Here is a 15,033-nt window from a genome sequence, read left to right as displayed (position 1 = left end):
AAAAAATATCCTGCGTTTACAGTCGACCAAACAAGAGATGAAAAACTGCATTTGTTTGATTTTGCTTTCGCATTAGCTGACCCAATTACATCAAAAACATTGCGGCTTTGACTGGTCCGGTGAGTTAAATTTTGGCAAAAACAATAAACCCCCCAATCCCCCCTAAAGTGATAACTATGAGGTTGCAGTTGCTGTACATTTTGCCAAGGGGAATTTTTTGAGAGAGTATTATATTAGTAAGCCATTATAAGTTGGATTATTTATCAGGGTCAATTTTTAAATATTATATATATACTGTATTTCATTTTGGTTTGTTGGTTTAGGCTTCATATGTTCAACATTTCCTTGCCTTGGTTGTGCAAGCAAAAAAGGTATGGGCTAAAAAATTTCCCACCTTTCTTATGACTTTAGAGATGTAAAAGAAGTAGTTTGGCAAGATATATAAAGACTAAAAGATACCAATTTAAAAAAATACATACAGTTTAAATTAACCTTACGTGATAATTAATCAAAGAACAATTAGTTTCTATATTTAAAACAGGTTCCTCTGGCAATATATATTATTTTCTACCAACGTTTCGACTTACTATCCGGCAAGCCTTCGTCAGGGACTGACACACAAAGCCAACAAGACACAAAGTAAAATCACAATAAGAAAAAAGGAGATAAAAATGCGCGAGCCGCGTTCAAAATTTACAGCGATAAAACAACCTTCAAAATATAAAGCGATAAGACAACGCGCAAATTTGACGACAGCAAGCGTGCTGTGGGAAGTCGGCCTTGGCGCAGCACGCTTGCAGTCGTCAACACAATATTCATTTCGATGGGAGCACTGTTCTTGCTAGAGAGAGCGACTAACGAAAACGTCTGTTTCGCGAATCCTGGCAGATACACCGAACACCGGATACGATGAATATCAAAACGGACGTTTTGTTTCCAGCGCCGTACCGACAGGTGCTAAAAGATAACCTCTAAATTGCGCGTTGTCTTATCGCTTTATATTTTGAACGTTGTTTTATCGCTGTGAATTTTGAACGCGGCTCGCGCATTTTTATCTCCTTTTTTCTTATTGTGATTTTACTTTGTGTCTTGTTGGCTTTGTGTGTCAGTCCCTGACGAAGGCTTGCCGGATAGTAAGTCGAAACTTTGGTAGAAAATAATATATATTGCCAGAGGAACCTGTTTTAAATATACTATGCCTGGTAGCAACATCATATTTATTAATTAGTTTCTATGATTTTCTACTTTTTCATGAGTTTAACATTTTTAATTTTTACCTACTCAATGAATTTAGGATGCAGATGCTAAGGGTTAGAAACAGTTTTTCATGAAGTTTTTTTTCAAAATTAAACTAAATTTATACATTTACCACACAACTTTAAACTCAATAGCTTTCCCAAAGTCGATGTTAGTCAAATAGTTTATTTCATCTAGATATTATAGTTTATTGTATCTGGATATTAGAGTATATTGCATCTAGAACAGTGGTTCTCAACCTATGGGTCGCAAGGGGTTGTCTGGGGGGGGGGGGGGGGGCATTTAACCAGTCGTGTTTGTGAGGTCACCATTGCAGTTAAATTCAATCAAAAGCATAGCTCCAGTCCCAATTGTTTAGGCTAATATAAACAGATATATAACACCTTTTATAACACTTCAAAACTCTTATGTAACAACTAACGACATTTATACAAAATTGAATTTTCCTGTAACAACCTTTTTTCTAACTCGACCAATTCAAGGAAAAGTGAGATAATACAAGTTTCTTTACAAATTTTCCGTTTGGGATGTAAATTTTCCATTATTACGTACCAAGCGGAAAATTTATTTTCTACTTTGTCAAATCTGGACATTCTTGCCTAATTTTAAAACAATCTGTTAAGAAATGTGAACATTTTTCTGAACTGCATAGGATTATAATATGGTTTATGGGTAATACACAAAAAATGGGGCGTCGCATAGGTTTTCCAAAACTGAAAAGGGGGTCGCGAAAACAAAGAGGTTGAGAACCACTGATCTAGATATTAACAATTGTTATGTTGTTCAAGGTAAAAATTAAAGCTGACCCCTTTCCACTTGGTAGCCATCCAATTCGAATTATATACTCCATTGATGGAAACATTTCATTCAAAGGTTCTGATAATTTTTTGATGACTGGATCCAACACCTTCATTCAACATTAGTTAAAATGTATATACAAATTTCATGGATATACATTATACAAATTACATTTCATAGGCTGCAAAAAGGTAATGACATTTTTTTACAGAAAGATGTATTCATAACGGCATAGCATTAGGGTTAGGTGATAGAAGCTATTTAAACATAACAGAAGAATGTATCTAGCTTTCTATAAAAAGTACCAAAGAGGTGTACATGATAAAAATATTAGTACAACGCTTTGTTCTTGTTTAAAAGTTATATTTATGACATGGTAATTTGATTAAACAGCAAACCATTCCACCACTGCCCAACTACACTTGCAATATGTGAATTAATCAATGAATAGGGATGTTCAAAGTAGAATATCGGATCCTTGGATTTGGATTCAAATACAATTTTGCTGTTTATATCGGGAAATTGGAACCGATTGAAAAGCACAGAATGAGTTTTGACTAAGTATAAATAAATGCCACGTGCAAGGTCTTCAGGCGTTTTTTTAGGAACATTTTACTGCGCCGGACCAACAAAATGATGATACATTTTTTTTGTAAATCATGACACAAATTGTTATGGTTAGCTTGCCTATTGCAATAGCACTGGCAGTTTATTGAATCACTTGAAAAAAACATCTGCTTGTAATTTTGTTAAAGTGTAAGAAAATCATTGTTCTGATTTCACTGGTCAGAATAATCAATTCAAACAACAAACAGACAAGATCTTAAGACTGTTTATTTATTAAAACAAATAAAACATAAAATCATTTCTTAAAATCTTTCAGAAATATATATTACGTCTATAAGGCATCGTCAGTTTCTGTACAAAAACAAACATGTAAAAATGTCAATATTGGTAGTTAAAAAGTAAAAATATAAAATCAAAAATTGTAGGATAGCGTGAATTTAATTGTATAGTTTTACTTTTTAACTACCAATATTGACATTTTTACATGTTTGCTTTTGTACAGAAACTGACGATGCCTTATAGGCGTAATATATATTTCTGAAAGATTTTAAGAAATGATTTTGTTTTATTTGTTTTAATAAATAAACAGTCTTAAGACTTGTCTGACAAGAATCTTTCTTTTACATTTTATTGTCCGCGGGAGATCTTTACTTTTCTAAAGTGTTTCAGCTTAACAACCAGACAAACCAGATTAACCTTATAGGTTCACCCCAAAGTCACCCCTAATCAAAACTAATAACAAATGTGATTGTTGGAGATTTACGACCAATAAACCTTGTAGCAGGGAAACATTTTTAAATACATTTTTTTTTTTTTGATAAAAGAGATGGCTCCTGCTTTTGAGTTACCCAGTAGAGCCACCTTTACCAGAATGATAACTGTTATGTTGTTTTTTTTTCTGTTTTTTTCCCATAATATTCAATTATTTTAAAATAAATGTTACCCTTTAAATTGTTGTGTTGTCATACAGATGCCAAATATTCATAAATAGTTAAAATTCCTTGACATATTACATAAGGATTTAATATTCTGGATTCGTTATTCTAGATTTGAAACATGCTATTCTAGAATACCTTGGGATTCTACTTTGAACATCCCTATCAATGAACAAGCATACTTATTTAGAATTTCAGATTAAAAAATTTATCCTTTTTTTATCTAATGGCAGTGGCCACTAAAACTAAAATTACCTTTCCATCATCAGTTGTTGAAAATTCAAGCAATCGCAGGGAAACAACAGCATTTGGGGTACCTTAAAGTTAACAATTAAAGCAATTAGTGCACAATAAATAACAGCAACAACAAAGCTATTTTTACTTACCAGCCTTTGGGTAATGGTATGAATCTAAGCCAGTACCACCAGTTGGGTTTGAAATGTGTAATACTTCAACATTAGATTCATCAACAACCTCATACAAAATACGATGCACACCTAGGTAGGTATATAATATGTTACATCCAGGCGCGTAGCGTGACCGTTTCAAAGAGGGGTGTCCCGAATTTCCAACCTAGGGAATTCGCCTATTTTCGGTCTGTAGTTAATGAGCAATGACGTCATAAAACAGTGATGGGTGTAACGTCATAAAATAGTGATGGTAATGACGTCATAAAACATTCTAATCAGAAACTACTAACGTCCAGCAAATGCAAACAGGTGCGTCGTCGACACTCCTTCCAGGCGAAAAACTAAACCAAGACAGTAAAATATGTGTGATTGATTTTGGAAGAATCCTAAACTATCACCAGCAAAGTTTCCTAAGTTCCATGTACGGGACTAGCGTTAAATTACAGGCAAGCCTTTCGCCACGTGCATTACAAAACAAAGATCGTTTTTCCCCGGGGTGTTATTATGTCACAATTAGCACAACATCTGCGCCAAGCAGTGTGCCAAGTCAGTTAAAATACAAGCTGCGGTTGAGGGGAAATAAGTTGTGTCAACTGCATATTAAACACGTGGTCTTAGACTTAGAATATGCTTATAGAGAATAATTTTGCGTTAACTAACGTAACTTAAAAACGGGCGACTTTAAAATGCGCACGACAGTCATCATTATACCACCTTTTAAGAATCTGTTTTAAAAAAAATCCAATGTTAACTAATATTGAATATTAGAGCAGACAGCGAACAGAGAGGAACATTAGCTGCGCCTAACTTTGACGTTTTAGCGAGAAAAAAGAAAGACGGTTTGTCTCAGCGTTGTTAATTGTCGAATTTACACTTGATAATATAATCAGCCAACCTAAACAAATAACGAAAGAGAAAAAATATACTGCGTTTTACGGTCGACCAAAAAAAGACAAAAACGAAGTTAAGACGGCGATTTGTTATCAGTTTATCGAGCAATAGTTCATTGACGTTTTAATCGAAGTTTCAAAATTTAGGCTAATAAAAACAGATTTAGGCTAATAAAAACATTCAATAGAGCGACCTGCGGTGAAGACGTTTGCTGTAGCTTACACGCCTGTTTTCTCTACGTGGTTGAGAACACGGTTCATTTTATCAATAAAATCCATATTCGTTAACAGGCCTGCTTGAGATTACTTGATTCGGTGACAGGCGACTGCTAAATGAAACAACGATAACGAGCGGGATTAGGCGTTGGCGGCGATAAGCATCGACGACTAACTTGTTTTCAAAGCCAGGTGCAATGTTTCCGATGTAAAAGTAAAACTATATAGTTAACTTTCTGTAATTTCATCAGGTAACTAGTGGAGTCATATTTATTTAAATAATAAAAATAGGCTTAAACCAAGAGTTTAGAGCCAGCTTGCCAATGCAAGTGCATCTCGCCTTATGTGAGCAGGTATTTTGAGTGGAATTTGCCATATTTTGAGTGCCTTGAGCAGAAAAATAGTTGTAGGTTTTATATCACTGGCGGAATCAATTTGTAGAACTTGAACAATTAATGTTGAACAAATTCAATTTAATCCCAAATACTGCTTAAAACGCTGAACCTAGCCACCAAGAAACTACAACAACAAATTAAATGAACAAAGTTGTTAAGCTCACTTTAAAAATATCCTCCAAAACAAAGCACGTATATATAACAAATGCAAAAACAGTCCGGTGAACAATGAAGGCAATTCTAGTTGCAGTAGTAACAGCTTTTTTTTTTAACATTGCCAAAAAATATAGATCAAGAGGGAGGACATGGCCTGGTAACCCCGGATTCTACACTGCATATAAAAAACTATGAAGTATAAATAATATCAACATTCTATTAGTTTTAAGATTTTATTTTTTAAACTAGATTGATGTCATCGATGACTTTGTAAATTTTTCTATTTTTGTTTTTCTTCTTTCATCATGTAATGTTTTATTTACTAACTCACGTTTTGAACAATCTTGACGTTTGACATTTATTTCCTTGCATGGACAACAATTTTATCAAATACACAAATTATATTATGAAATATTTTTTAAATTTTCTGTCCATTAGATATATATTTCTCTTTTCTTTTGCTACCTCCCTATTGAATTTTCAACTTAGATAATTCCCCGTTTTTTGTCTGACGTTAATGACGTCATAAAATAGTAACAGATATGACGTCATAAAATAGCGATTGTAATGACGTCATAAGTAATATCAGAAACAGCCAATTAACGTCCATCAAAAGCGAACTTTTAGACGCAAAGCGAACACGTGTGTCGTCCACACTCCTGCCAGGCGCTAGCTGCGAAACCGCTTATTGTGCCATCGTTAACTTCAGGAGAAAAACGAAAACAAGACCGTGAAATATATGTGATTGATTTTGGTAGATCCATGTACGGGACTAACTAAATTACAAGATCGTCTTTCGCCACATGCAATACTAACCGAAGATTGTTTTTCCCCGGTGTTATTTCATTAGCGCAACATTTGCAAAAACGCCACTTCAACAGTTAATCTAGTTGAGTGTTGTTAATTTTTTTAACGGAGTGCACACCTGGCAAGCGAAGAGAGCGCGATTTTTTTTGGGGGAATAACGGCATTTATTTTAAATTTCTTGCAAGGTTTCATTACATTGCCGATAACAACAATAAAAAAAGATGTTAAAAAATATATGTCCAATATTTTTGAATACGTTTTCCGGTTGTCCGCGACGCACTTGGCAGCTTTCCACGGTCCAATGGTAAAGAAGCGCTGATCTAGTTCAAAAGACAGCATCAAAACGTAAAAACCCGGACATAGAAAGATCACTTGCGCGAGGCGCGAAAATTTTTCGCACTTACGTAGTTAAAATACTCCAAAAGTTGTGTATAGTTTGTCGAAGAGGCAGCGGGCCCGATGAATTACAGAGACCGCTTGATTGATTGTTATTAATTGTCGAACACACATTCACTGATCAGCCAACCAGAACGAATAACAAAAAAGCGAAAGAGAAAAAATATCCTGCGTTTCGGTCGACCAAACAAGAAACTAAAAAGGCGTTGTGCATGGTTTCCCATTAGCAAGACGCGTGACCCAATTACACTCATAAAAACACGCAGCTTTGGACGGTGAGTAAAACCCTGTCAAAAACGAACAATAAACGTTAATGTCACTTACGAAAAGGGGGGGTCTGAATGAAACAACTGAACGACAACTTTCAAAATCTTAACTTAAATTTGTATAATTGTTTAAATTTGCGCTGCCTTAAAAGCGTCTTTGAATTTATTAGAAATTGATCTTAATTGAAAACAGCGCCAACGAATCAAGCATAGATTTAGTCAAAACAGTGTTGTATAATGAAAATAGGAGATGAGGCCATTTTTCAAACCACACACACCTGTTTTGAGACAAATGAAAATCCTTTTGGAAACAACATTTACACACAACTAACTTCTATGAAACAACAAATTTTCTTTCATGAAAACCCAATTTAATTAATGCTAAGATTGTTAACAATTTTTGCAGTCTCAACTTAGATAACAACTTGTAAGTTGTGGGATTTTAGTTTGTTACAAAAATGTGAGCCATATTTTTATAAGGACCGCACACTGAGTGCAATAGATTGAAGCTTAGTGCTGCTGGTGATGATGAAGCTGCTTGTGTGTATCGGATCGGCACCAATACCTATTTAACATCAGATGAGTACCGATAAGTCCTATCACTTGACAACGGGTAACAGCTCTGATCGAATATTGTAGGACATCCCTGGTTATGACATCCATTTTTTTTAACTCACACATACAAAAATCTTGGATCCACCCATGTTGTAGTAGCGGTTTCATGTAGTGTGGATTAACAGCTCGTGAAAGAGTATATTGGGCAACTAGGGGTGTTCAAAGTAGAATATCGGATCCTTGCACTTTGGGATTCAAATGCCATTTCCTGTTTACAAATTTTTTTTTGTCCGATATAAATAAATTTTATTCTAAAGTGCGCTTTTCACAAGGCCGTGTGTGACATATTTGGACTGACCGCGGGTTGGACTTTGAACTCACAGTAGTCGTAAAATATGCTGACTAAGTCAAAAAAGGGAAGTCCTTTTTATTATGTTCATGAACTCTTGTTTCATTGAAAAATTCATTCTGCATACTTAATAATCTAATCTATTGGCTGATGGGTCAAATATACACTTCAGGGTTGTCACATAGTTCTAAGAATTAAATTCAAAAACATTTAAAGACTTTTCAAAGACATTTTTTAGATATTTAATGACTGAAAATTAAAACACTCTGCATAAGTCAGAGGTCATTTTAAAATCAAAACCGTATAAATGAGTAACATCATATATATCTAAACTAACCCTTATTAACTGGTAGAAGTTGTTAATTACCTTGAATATAAAACCAATAGTTAACTAGACGGGGGTGCGGTTGTTGTATATTTTGTCAGGGGGTATATTTTCAGGGCTTAGTGTTTATTTTCAATTTTTACTTTATTTTATTTTTTTTATTTTATTTTATTTATTTTTTTTTAATATTTTGCATTTTTATAATATATATTTTGTTTTTTATTTTCCTTAACTTGTTTCTGCAAGCAAAAACAGATATGGGCCGAAAACTTCCCCACTTAACTTATGCCTTTGATGCGAAAGGGGTTCAAATATGGCGTAGAATTTGGGGAATGATCGAAACATATATTTGATAAATAGAATTTAGGTAGATAATGCGTATGGTCATTCTATTAAATTTTGACCTGCTTACGTGTTTGAAAAACAAATATTATTATTCTCTTAAAGACTAAAAATGGTTTAACGCCTATGGTTTGCTATACTTTTGCAAACTTTTACTCGGTAATTTTTTACCATGGCTTGGGCCGAGCAATCACTGTTAAAACAGGCTTTAAATCTGTAGTTTTAAACAATATGAAATACACTATTATGTTCTCAATACGCAACCCATTAAATCGAAAGTTTTGCTAGATGTTTAGGCCTGATGTTGGTAGTATGCTGGTTGGAGCAAGATGCACGACAGGTGCTAACAGAGAGGCGTAGACTGCCTTAAGATTTCGCATTTAAACTTGTGGCGGTAAATACACCCTATTGACACTTAATTATTAGGCGAAGATTATCGCGAAGTAATTGGTCGCCCGAAAAAAAACTAACGCCGCATTGAAAGCAAGCATTATAAATGATTCGCCGATATTCTGCTTTGAACATCTCTACTGTATAGTATGTTACTCCAATCCAACATATCAACACACAATTTTAAGTTGTGAAGGCCTGGTGTTGATGTGTTGGATTAGAGTTGCCACCAGATTTCGCATTTCAATTTGCGGCGGTAAAATAAGTTGTTTCTTAAGAGCATTAAGTAATTTTACTAAAGAGAAGCCTCGTTTTAAAATGCAAGTCGCACGAGCCCAGTTTAGGACGTGCCACTTCGCACAATGAAAGTCTCACGCGCGGGACAATAAAGCCCAGCAGGCGGTAAGTCGCTTCGTCACTTCACAAGCTGGACAAAGCAAGCGAATATGAACGAATTCTGTATGAAAGTTTTTCTGCTGCTAGATGGCTGTCGTTAGCTACAAAGTGCTAAAACGCAATATTTCAGGTTTTCACCCCCCAAGCAAAAGGCCCCTGGGAGTGCAGCCTCATAAACTTTTACAAAGCACCTACATACCACTCTACGCCATGTCTGAAAATTTGAAGGTTCTACGATGTCTACTTTTTCTATAAAGCTTCGGACAAAAATCGGTCTGAAACATACCATAGGAAACCAAAAAAGAACTAGACGGGGGTGCGGTTGTTGTATATTTTGTCAGGGGGTATATTTTCAGGGCTTAGTGTTTATTTTCAATTTTTACTTTATTTTAATTTTTTTTTTTTTTAATTTTTTTTTTAATATTTTGTATTGTGTACTTTATATTATATATTTTGTTTTTCATTTTCCTTAACTTGTTTCTGCAAGCAAAAACAGATATGGGCCGAAAACTTCCCCACTTAAAATATGCCTTTGATGCGAAAGGGGTTCAAATATGGCGTAGAATTTGGGGAATGATCGAAACATATATTTGATAAATAGAATTTACTTAGATTTATTACATTTTGGCCAGCTCACGTGTTTGAAAATCAAATATTATCATTCTCTTAAAGACTAAAAATGGTTTAACGCCTATGGTTTGCTATACTTTTGCAAACTTTCACTTGGTAATTTTTTACCATGGCTTGGTCCGAGCAATCACTGTTAAAACAGGCTTTAAATCTTTAGTTTCAAACAGTATGAAAAACACTATTATGTGCTCAATACGCAAACTATTAAATCGAAAGTTTTGCTAGATATTGAGGCATGATGTTGGTATGCTGGTTGGAGCAAGAAGCACAACAGGTGCTAACAGAGAGGCGTAGACTGCCTTAAGATTTCGCATTTAAACTTGCGGCGGTAAATACACCCTATTGACACTTAATTATTAGGCGAAGATTATCGCGAAGTAATTGGTCGCCCGAAAAAAAAACTAACGCCGCATTGAAAGCAAGCATTATAAATGAGTCGCCGATATTCTGCTTTGAACATCTCTACTCGCAATGCTTCCCTCCGTTAATTGTACGGTGGGTGAAACTTTATTCACAGCCTTACCTCTTTGTGTATTATCGCGACAATACGATGAAATACGATTTGGAGTATATTGAAAAAATCATATTTGGAGAATATTTGCTATTTGCACCTGTTCTGTATGTTACTCCAATCCAACATATCAACACACAAATATAAGTTGTGTATATTAATATAATAACTTATGGCTTTGAAGCGAAAGGGGTTCAAATATGGCGTACATTTTGGCAAATGATCGAAACATATATTTGATCAATAAAAATTTACGTAGATAATGCTTACGGCCATGTTATTACATTTTAGTCAGCTAGCATGTTTAAAAAGCAAATATTTTCATTCTTTCTAAATGATTTAACGTCTATGGTTTGCTATACTTTTGTAAACTTTTACTCGGTAATTTTTTACCTTAGCTTGGTCCGAGCAATCATTGTTAAAAAGGCTTTAAATCTGTAGTTTCAAACAATATGAAAAACACTATTATGTTCTCAATACGCAAACTATTAAATCGAAAGTTTTGCTAGATGTTGAAGCCTGATGCTGGTAGCATGCTGGTTGGAGCAAGATGCACGACTAAGATTTCGCATTTAAACTTGCGGCGGTAAATAGCATTATAAATGAGTCGCCAATATTCTGTTTTGAACATCTCTACTCACTATGCTTCCCTCCGTTAATTGTACGGTGGGTGAAACTTTATTCACGGCCTTACCTCTTTGTGTATTACCGCGACAATACGATGAAATACGATTTGGAGAATATTTAAAAAAATCGTATTTAGAGAATATTTGCTATTTGCACCTGTATAGTATGTTACTCCAATCCAACATATCAACACACAATTTTAAGTTGTGTAGGCCTGGTGTTGATGTGTCGGATTAGAGTTGCCACCAGATTTCGCATTTCAATTTGCGGCGGTAAAATAAGTTGTTTCTTAAGAGCATTAAGTAATTTTACTAAAGAGAAGCCTCGTTTTAAAATTTAAGTCGCACTAGCCCAGTTTAGGACGTGCCACTTCGCACAATGAAAGTCTCACGCGCGGGACAATAAAGCCCAGCAGGCGGTAAGTCGCTTCGTCACTTCACAAGCTGGACAAAGCAAGCGAATATGAACGAATTCTGTATGAAAGTTTTTCTGCTGCTAGATGGCAGTAGTTAGCTACAAAGTGCTAAAACGCAATATTTCAGGTTTTTACGCCCCAAGCAAAGGCCCCTGGGGGTGCAGCCTCATAAACTTTTACAAAGCACCTACATACCACTCTACGCCATGTCTGAAAATTTGAAGGTTCTACGATGTCTACTTTTTCTATAAAGCTTCGGACAAAAATCGGTCTGAAACATACCATAAGAAACCATAGGAAAAAAAAAAAGAACTAGACGGGGGTGCGGTTGTTGTATATTTTGTCATGGGGGTATATTTTCAGGGCTTAGTGTTTATTTTTATTTTTTTGAATTTTTTTTTTAAATTGATTTTATTTATTTATTTTTTTTTCAATTTTTATTTTTTCATATTCATTTTTTAATTTTTATTTTTTATTGTATACTTTTTATTTTTTAATATTTTGTATTGTGTATTTTACATTATATATTTCATATTTTGTTTTTCATTTTCCTTAACTTGTTTCTGCAAGCAAAAACAGATATGGGCCGAAAACTTCCCCACTTTGATGCGAAAGGGGTTCAAATATGGCGTAGTATTTGGGGAATGATCGAAACATATATTTGATAAATAGAATTTACGTAGATAATGTGTATGGCCATTTTATTACATTTTTGCCAGCTGACGTCTTTGAAAAGCAAATATTATCATTCTACTAAAGATTTAAAATGGTTACTCGGTAAATTTTTACCATATCTTGGTCCGAGCAATCACTGTTAAAACAGACTTTAAATCTGTAGTTTCAAACAATATGAAACACACTATTATGTGCGTAATACGCAAACTATTAAATCGAAAGTTTTGCTAGATGTTTAGGCTTGATGTTGGTAGTATGCTGGTTGGAGCAAGATGCACGGCAGATGCTAACAGAGAGGCGTAGACTGCCTTAAGATTTCGCATTTAAACTTGCAGCGGTAAATACACCCTATTGACACTTAATTATTAGGCGAAGATTATCGTGAAGTAATTGGTCGCCCCAAAAAATGCTGACGCCGCATTTAAAGCAAGCATTATAAATGTGTCGCCGATATTCTTCCTTGAACATCCCTACTCGAAATGCTTCCCTGCGTTAATTGTACGGTGGGTGAAACTTTATTCACAGCCTTACCTCTTTTTGTATTACCGCAACAATACGATGAAATACGATTTGAAGAATATTTGCAAAAATCGTATTTGGGAATATTTGCTATTTGCACCTGTATAGTATGTTTCTCCAATCCAACATATCAACACACAATTTTAAGTTGTGTAGGCCTGGTGTTGATATGTTGGATTGGAGCAAGATGCACGACAGGTGCTAACAGAGAGGCGTAGACTGCCTTAAGATTTCGCATTTAAACTTGCGGCGGTAATTACACCCTATTGACACTTAATTATTAGGCGAAGATTATCGCGAAGTAATTGGTCGCCCGAAAAAAAACTAACGCCGCATTGAAAGCAAGCATTATAAATGTGTCGCCGATATTCTGCTTTGAACATCTCTACTCGCAATGCTTCCCTCCGTTAATTGTACGGTGGGTGAAACTTTATTCACGGCCTTACCTCTTTGTGTATTACCGCGACAATACGATGAAATACGATTTGGAGAATATTGAAAAAATCGTATTTGGAGAATATTTGCTATTTGCACCTGTATAGTATGTTACTCCAATCCAACATATCAACACACAATTTTAAGTTTTGTAGGCCTGGTGTTGATATGTTGGATTAGAGTTGCCACCAGATTTCGCATTTAAATTTGCGGCGGTAAAATAAGTTGTTTCTTAACAGCATCAGGTAATTTTACTAAAGAGAAGCCTTGTTTTAAAATGCAAGTCGCCCGAGCCCAGTTTAGGACGTGCCACTTCGCACAATGAAAGTCTCACGCGCGGGATAATAAAGCGCAGGAGGCGGTCAGTCGCTTCGTCACTTCACAAGCTGGACAAAGCAAGCGAATATGAACGAATTCTGTATGAAAGTTTTTCTGCTGCTAGATGGCAGTCGTTAGCTACAAAGTGCTAAAACGCTATATTTCAGGTTTTTACCCCCCAAGCGAAGCCCCCTGGGGGTGCAGCCTCATAAACTTTTACAAAGCACCTACATACCACTCTACGCCATGTCTGAAAATTTGAAGGTTCTTCGATGTCTACTTTTTCTATAAAGCTTCGGACAAAAATCGGTCTGAAACATACCATAGGAAACCAAAAAAGAACTAGACGGGGGTGCGGTTGTTGTATATTTTGTCAGGGGGTATATTTTCAGAGCTTAGTGTTTATTTTCAATTTTTACTTTATTTTATTTTATTTTTTTTATTTTTTTATTTTTATTTTTTTCATATTTTGTATTGTGTACTTTATATTATATATTTTGTTTTTCATTTTCCTTAACTTGTTTCTGCAAGCAAAAACAGATATGGGCCGAAAACTTCCCCACTTAACTTATGCCTTTGATGCGAAAGGGGTTCAAATATGGCGTAGAATTTGGGGAATGATCGAAACATATATTTGATAAATAGAATTTTGGTAGATAATGCGTATGGTCATTCTATTAAATTTTGACCTGCTTACGTGTTTGAAAAACAAATATTATTATTCTCTTAAAGACTAAAAATGGTTTAACGACTATGGTTTGCTATACTTTTGCAAACTTTTACTCTTTAATTTTTTACCATGGCTTGGGCCGAGCAATCACTGTTAAAACAGGCTTTAAATCTGTAGTTTTAAACAATATGAAATACACTATTATGTTCTCAATACGCAACCCATTAAATCGAAAGTTTTGCTAGATGTTTAGGCCTGATGTTGGTAGTATGCTGGTTGGAGCAAGATGCACGACAGGTGCTAACAGAGAGGCGTAGACTGCCTTAAGATTTCGCATTTAAACTTGCGGCGGTAAATACACCCTATTGACACTTAATTATTAGGCGAAGATTATCGCGAAGTAATTGGTCGCCCGAAAAAAAACTAACGCCGCATTGAAAGCAAGCATTATAAATGATTCGCCAATATTCTGCTTTGAACATCTCTACTGTATAGTATGTTACTCCAATCCAACATATCAACACACAATTTTAAGTTGTGTAGGCCTGGTGTTGATATGTTGGATTAGAGTTGCCACCAGATTTTGCATTTAAATTTGCGGCGGTAAAATAAGTTGTTTCTTAACAACATTAAGTAATTTTACTAAAGAGAAGCCTCGTTTTAAAATGCAAGTCGCACGAGCCCAGTTTAGGACGTGCCACTTCGCACAATGAAAGTCTCACGCGCGGGACAATAAAGCCCAGCAGGCGGTAAGTCGCTTCGTCACTTCACAAGCTGGACAAA

The 15,033-nt window shown here is 35.2% G+C and overlaps 1 protein-coding gene across 2 annotated transcripts in view; it reads right to left on the bottom strand.

The window, feature by feature from the left end:
• Nucleotides 1–15,033, bottom strand: part of LOC146168241 (dipeptidyl peptidase 9-like) — an 89,323-nt gene that overhangs the window by 45,312 nt on the left and 28,978 nt on the right. For both annotated transcript variants that reach the window (XM_083388825.1, XM_083388835.1), the window contains exons 5-7: nucleotides 3,944–4,054; nucleotides 3,813–3,874; nucleotides 2,064–2,164 (exon numbers count right to left, since the gene is read on the bottom strand). In XM_083388825.1, coding sequence (XP_083244951.1) covers nucleotides 2,064–2,164; nucleotides 3,813–3,874; nucleotides 3,944–4,054 — 274 coding nt within the window. The remainder of the gene's footprint in view (nucleotides 1–2,063; nucleotides 2,165–3,812; nucleotides 3,875–3,943; nucleotides 4,055–15,033) is intronic.

This window comes from Ascidiella aspersa, chromosome 1, assembly GCF_963924565.1.
Source record: "Ascidiella aspersa chromosome 1, kaAscAspe10.2, whole genome shotgun sequence".
NCBI lineage: Eukaryota > Metazoa > Chordata > Ascidiacea > Phlebobranchia > Ascidiidae > Ascidiella > Ascidiella aspersa.
This window is presented reverse-complemented; position numbering and strand designations above follow the sequence as displayed.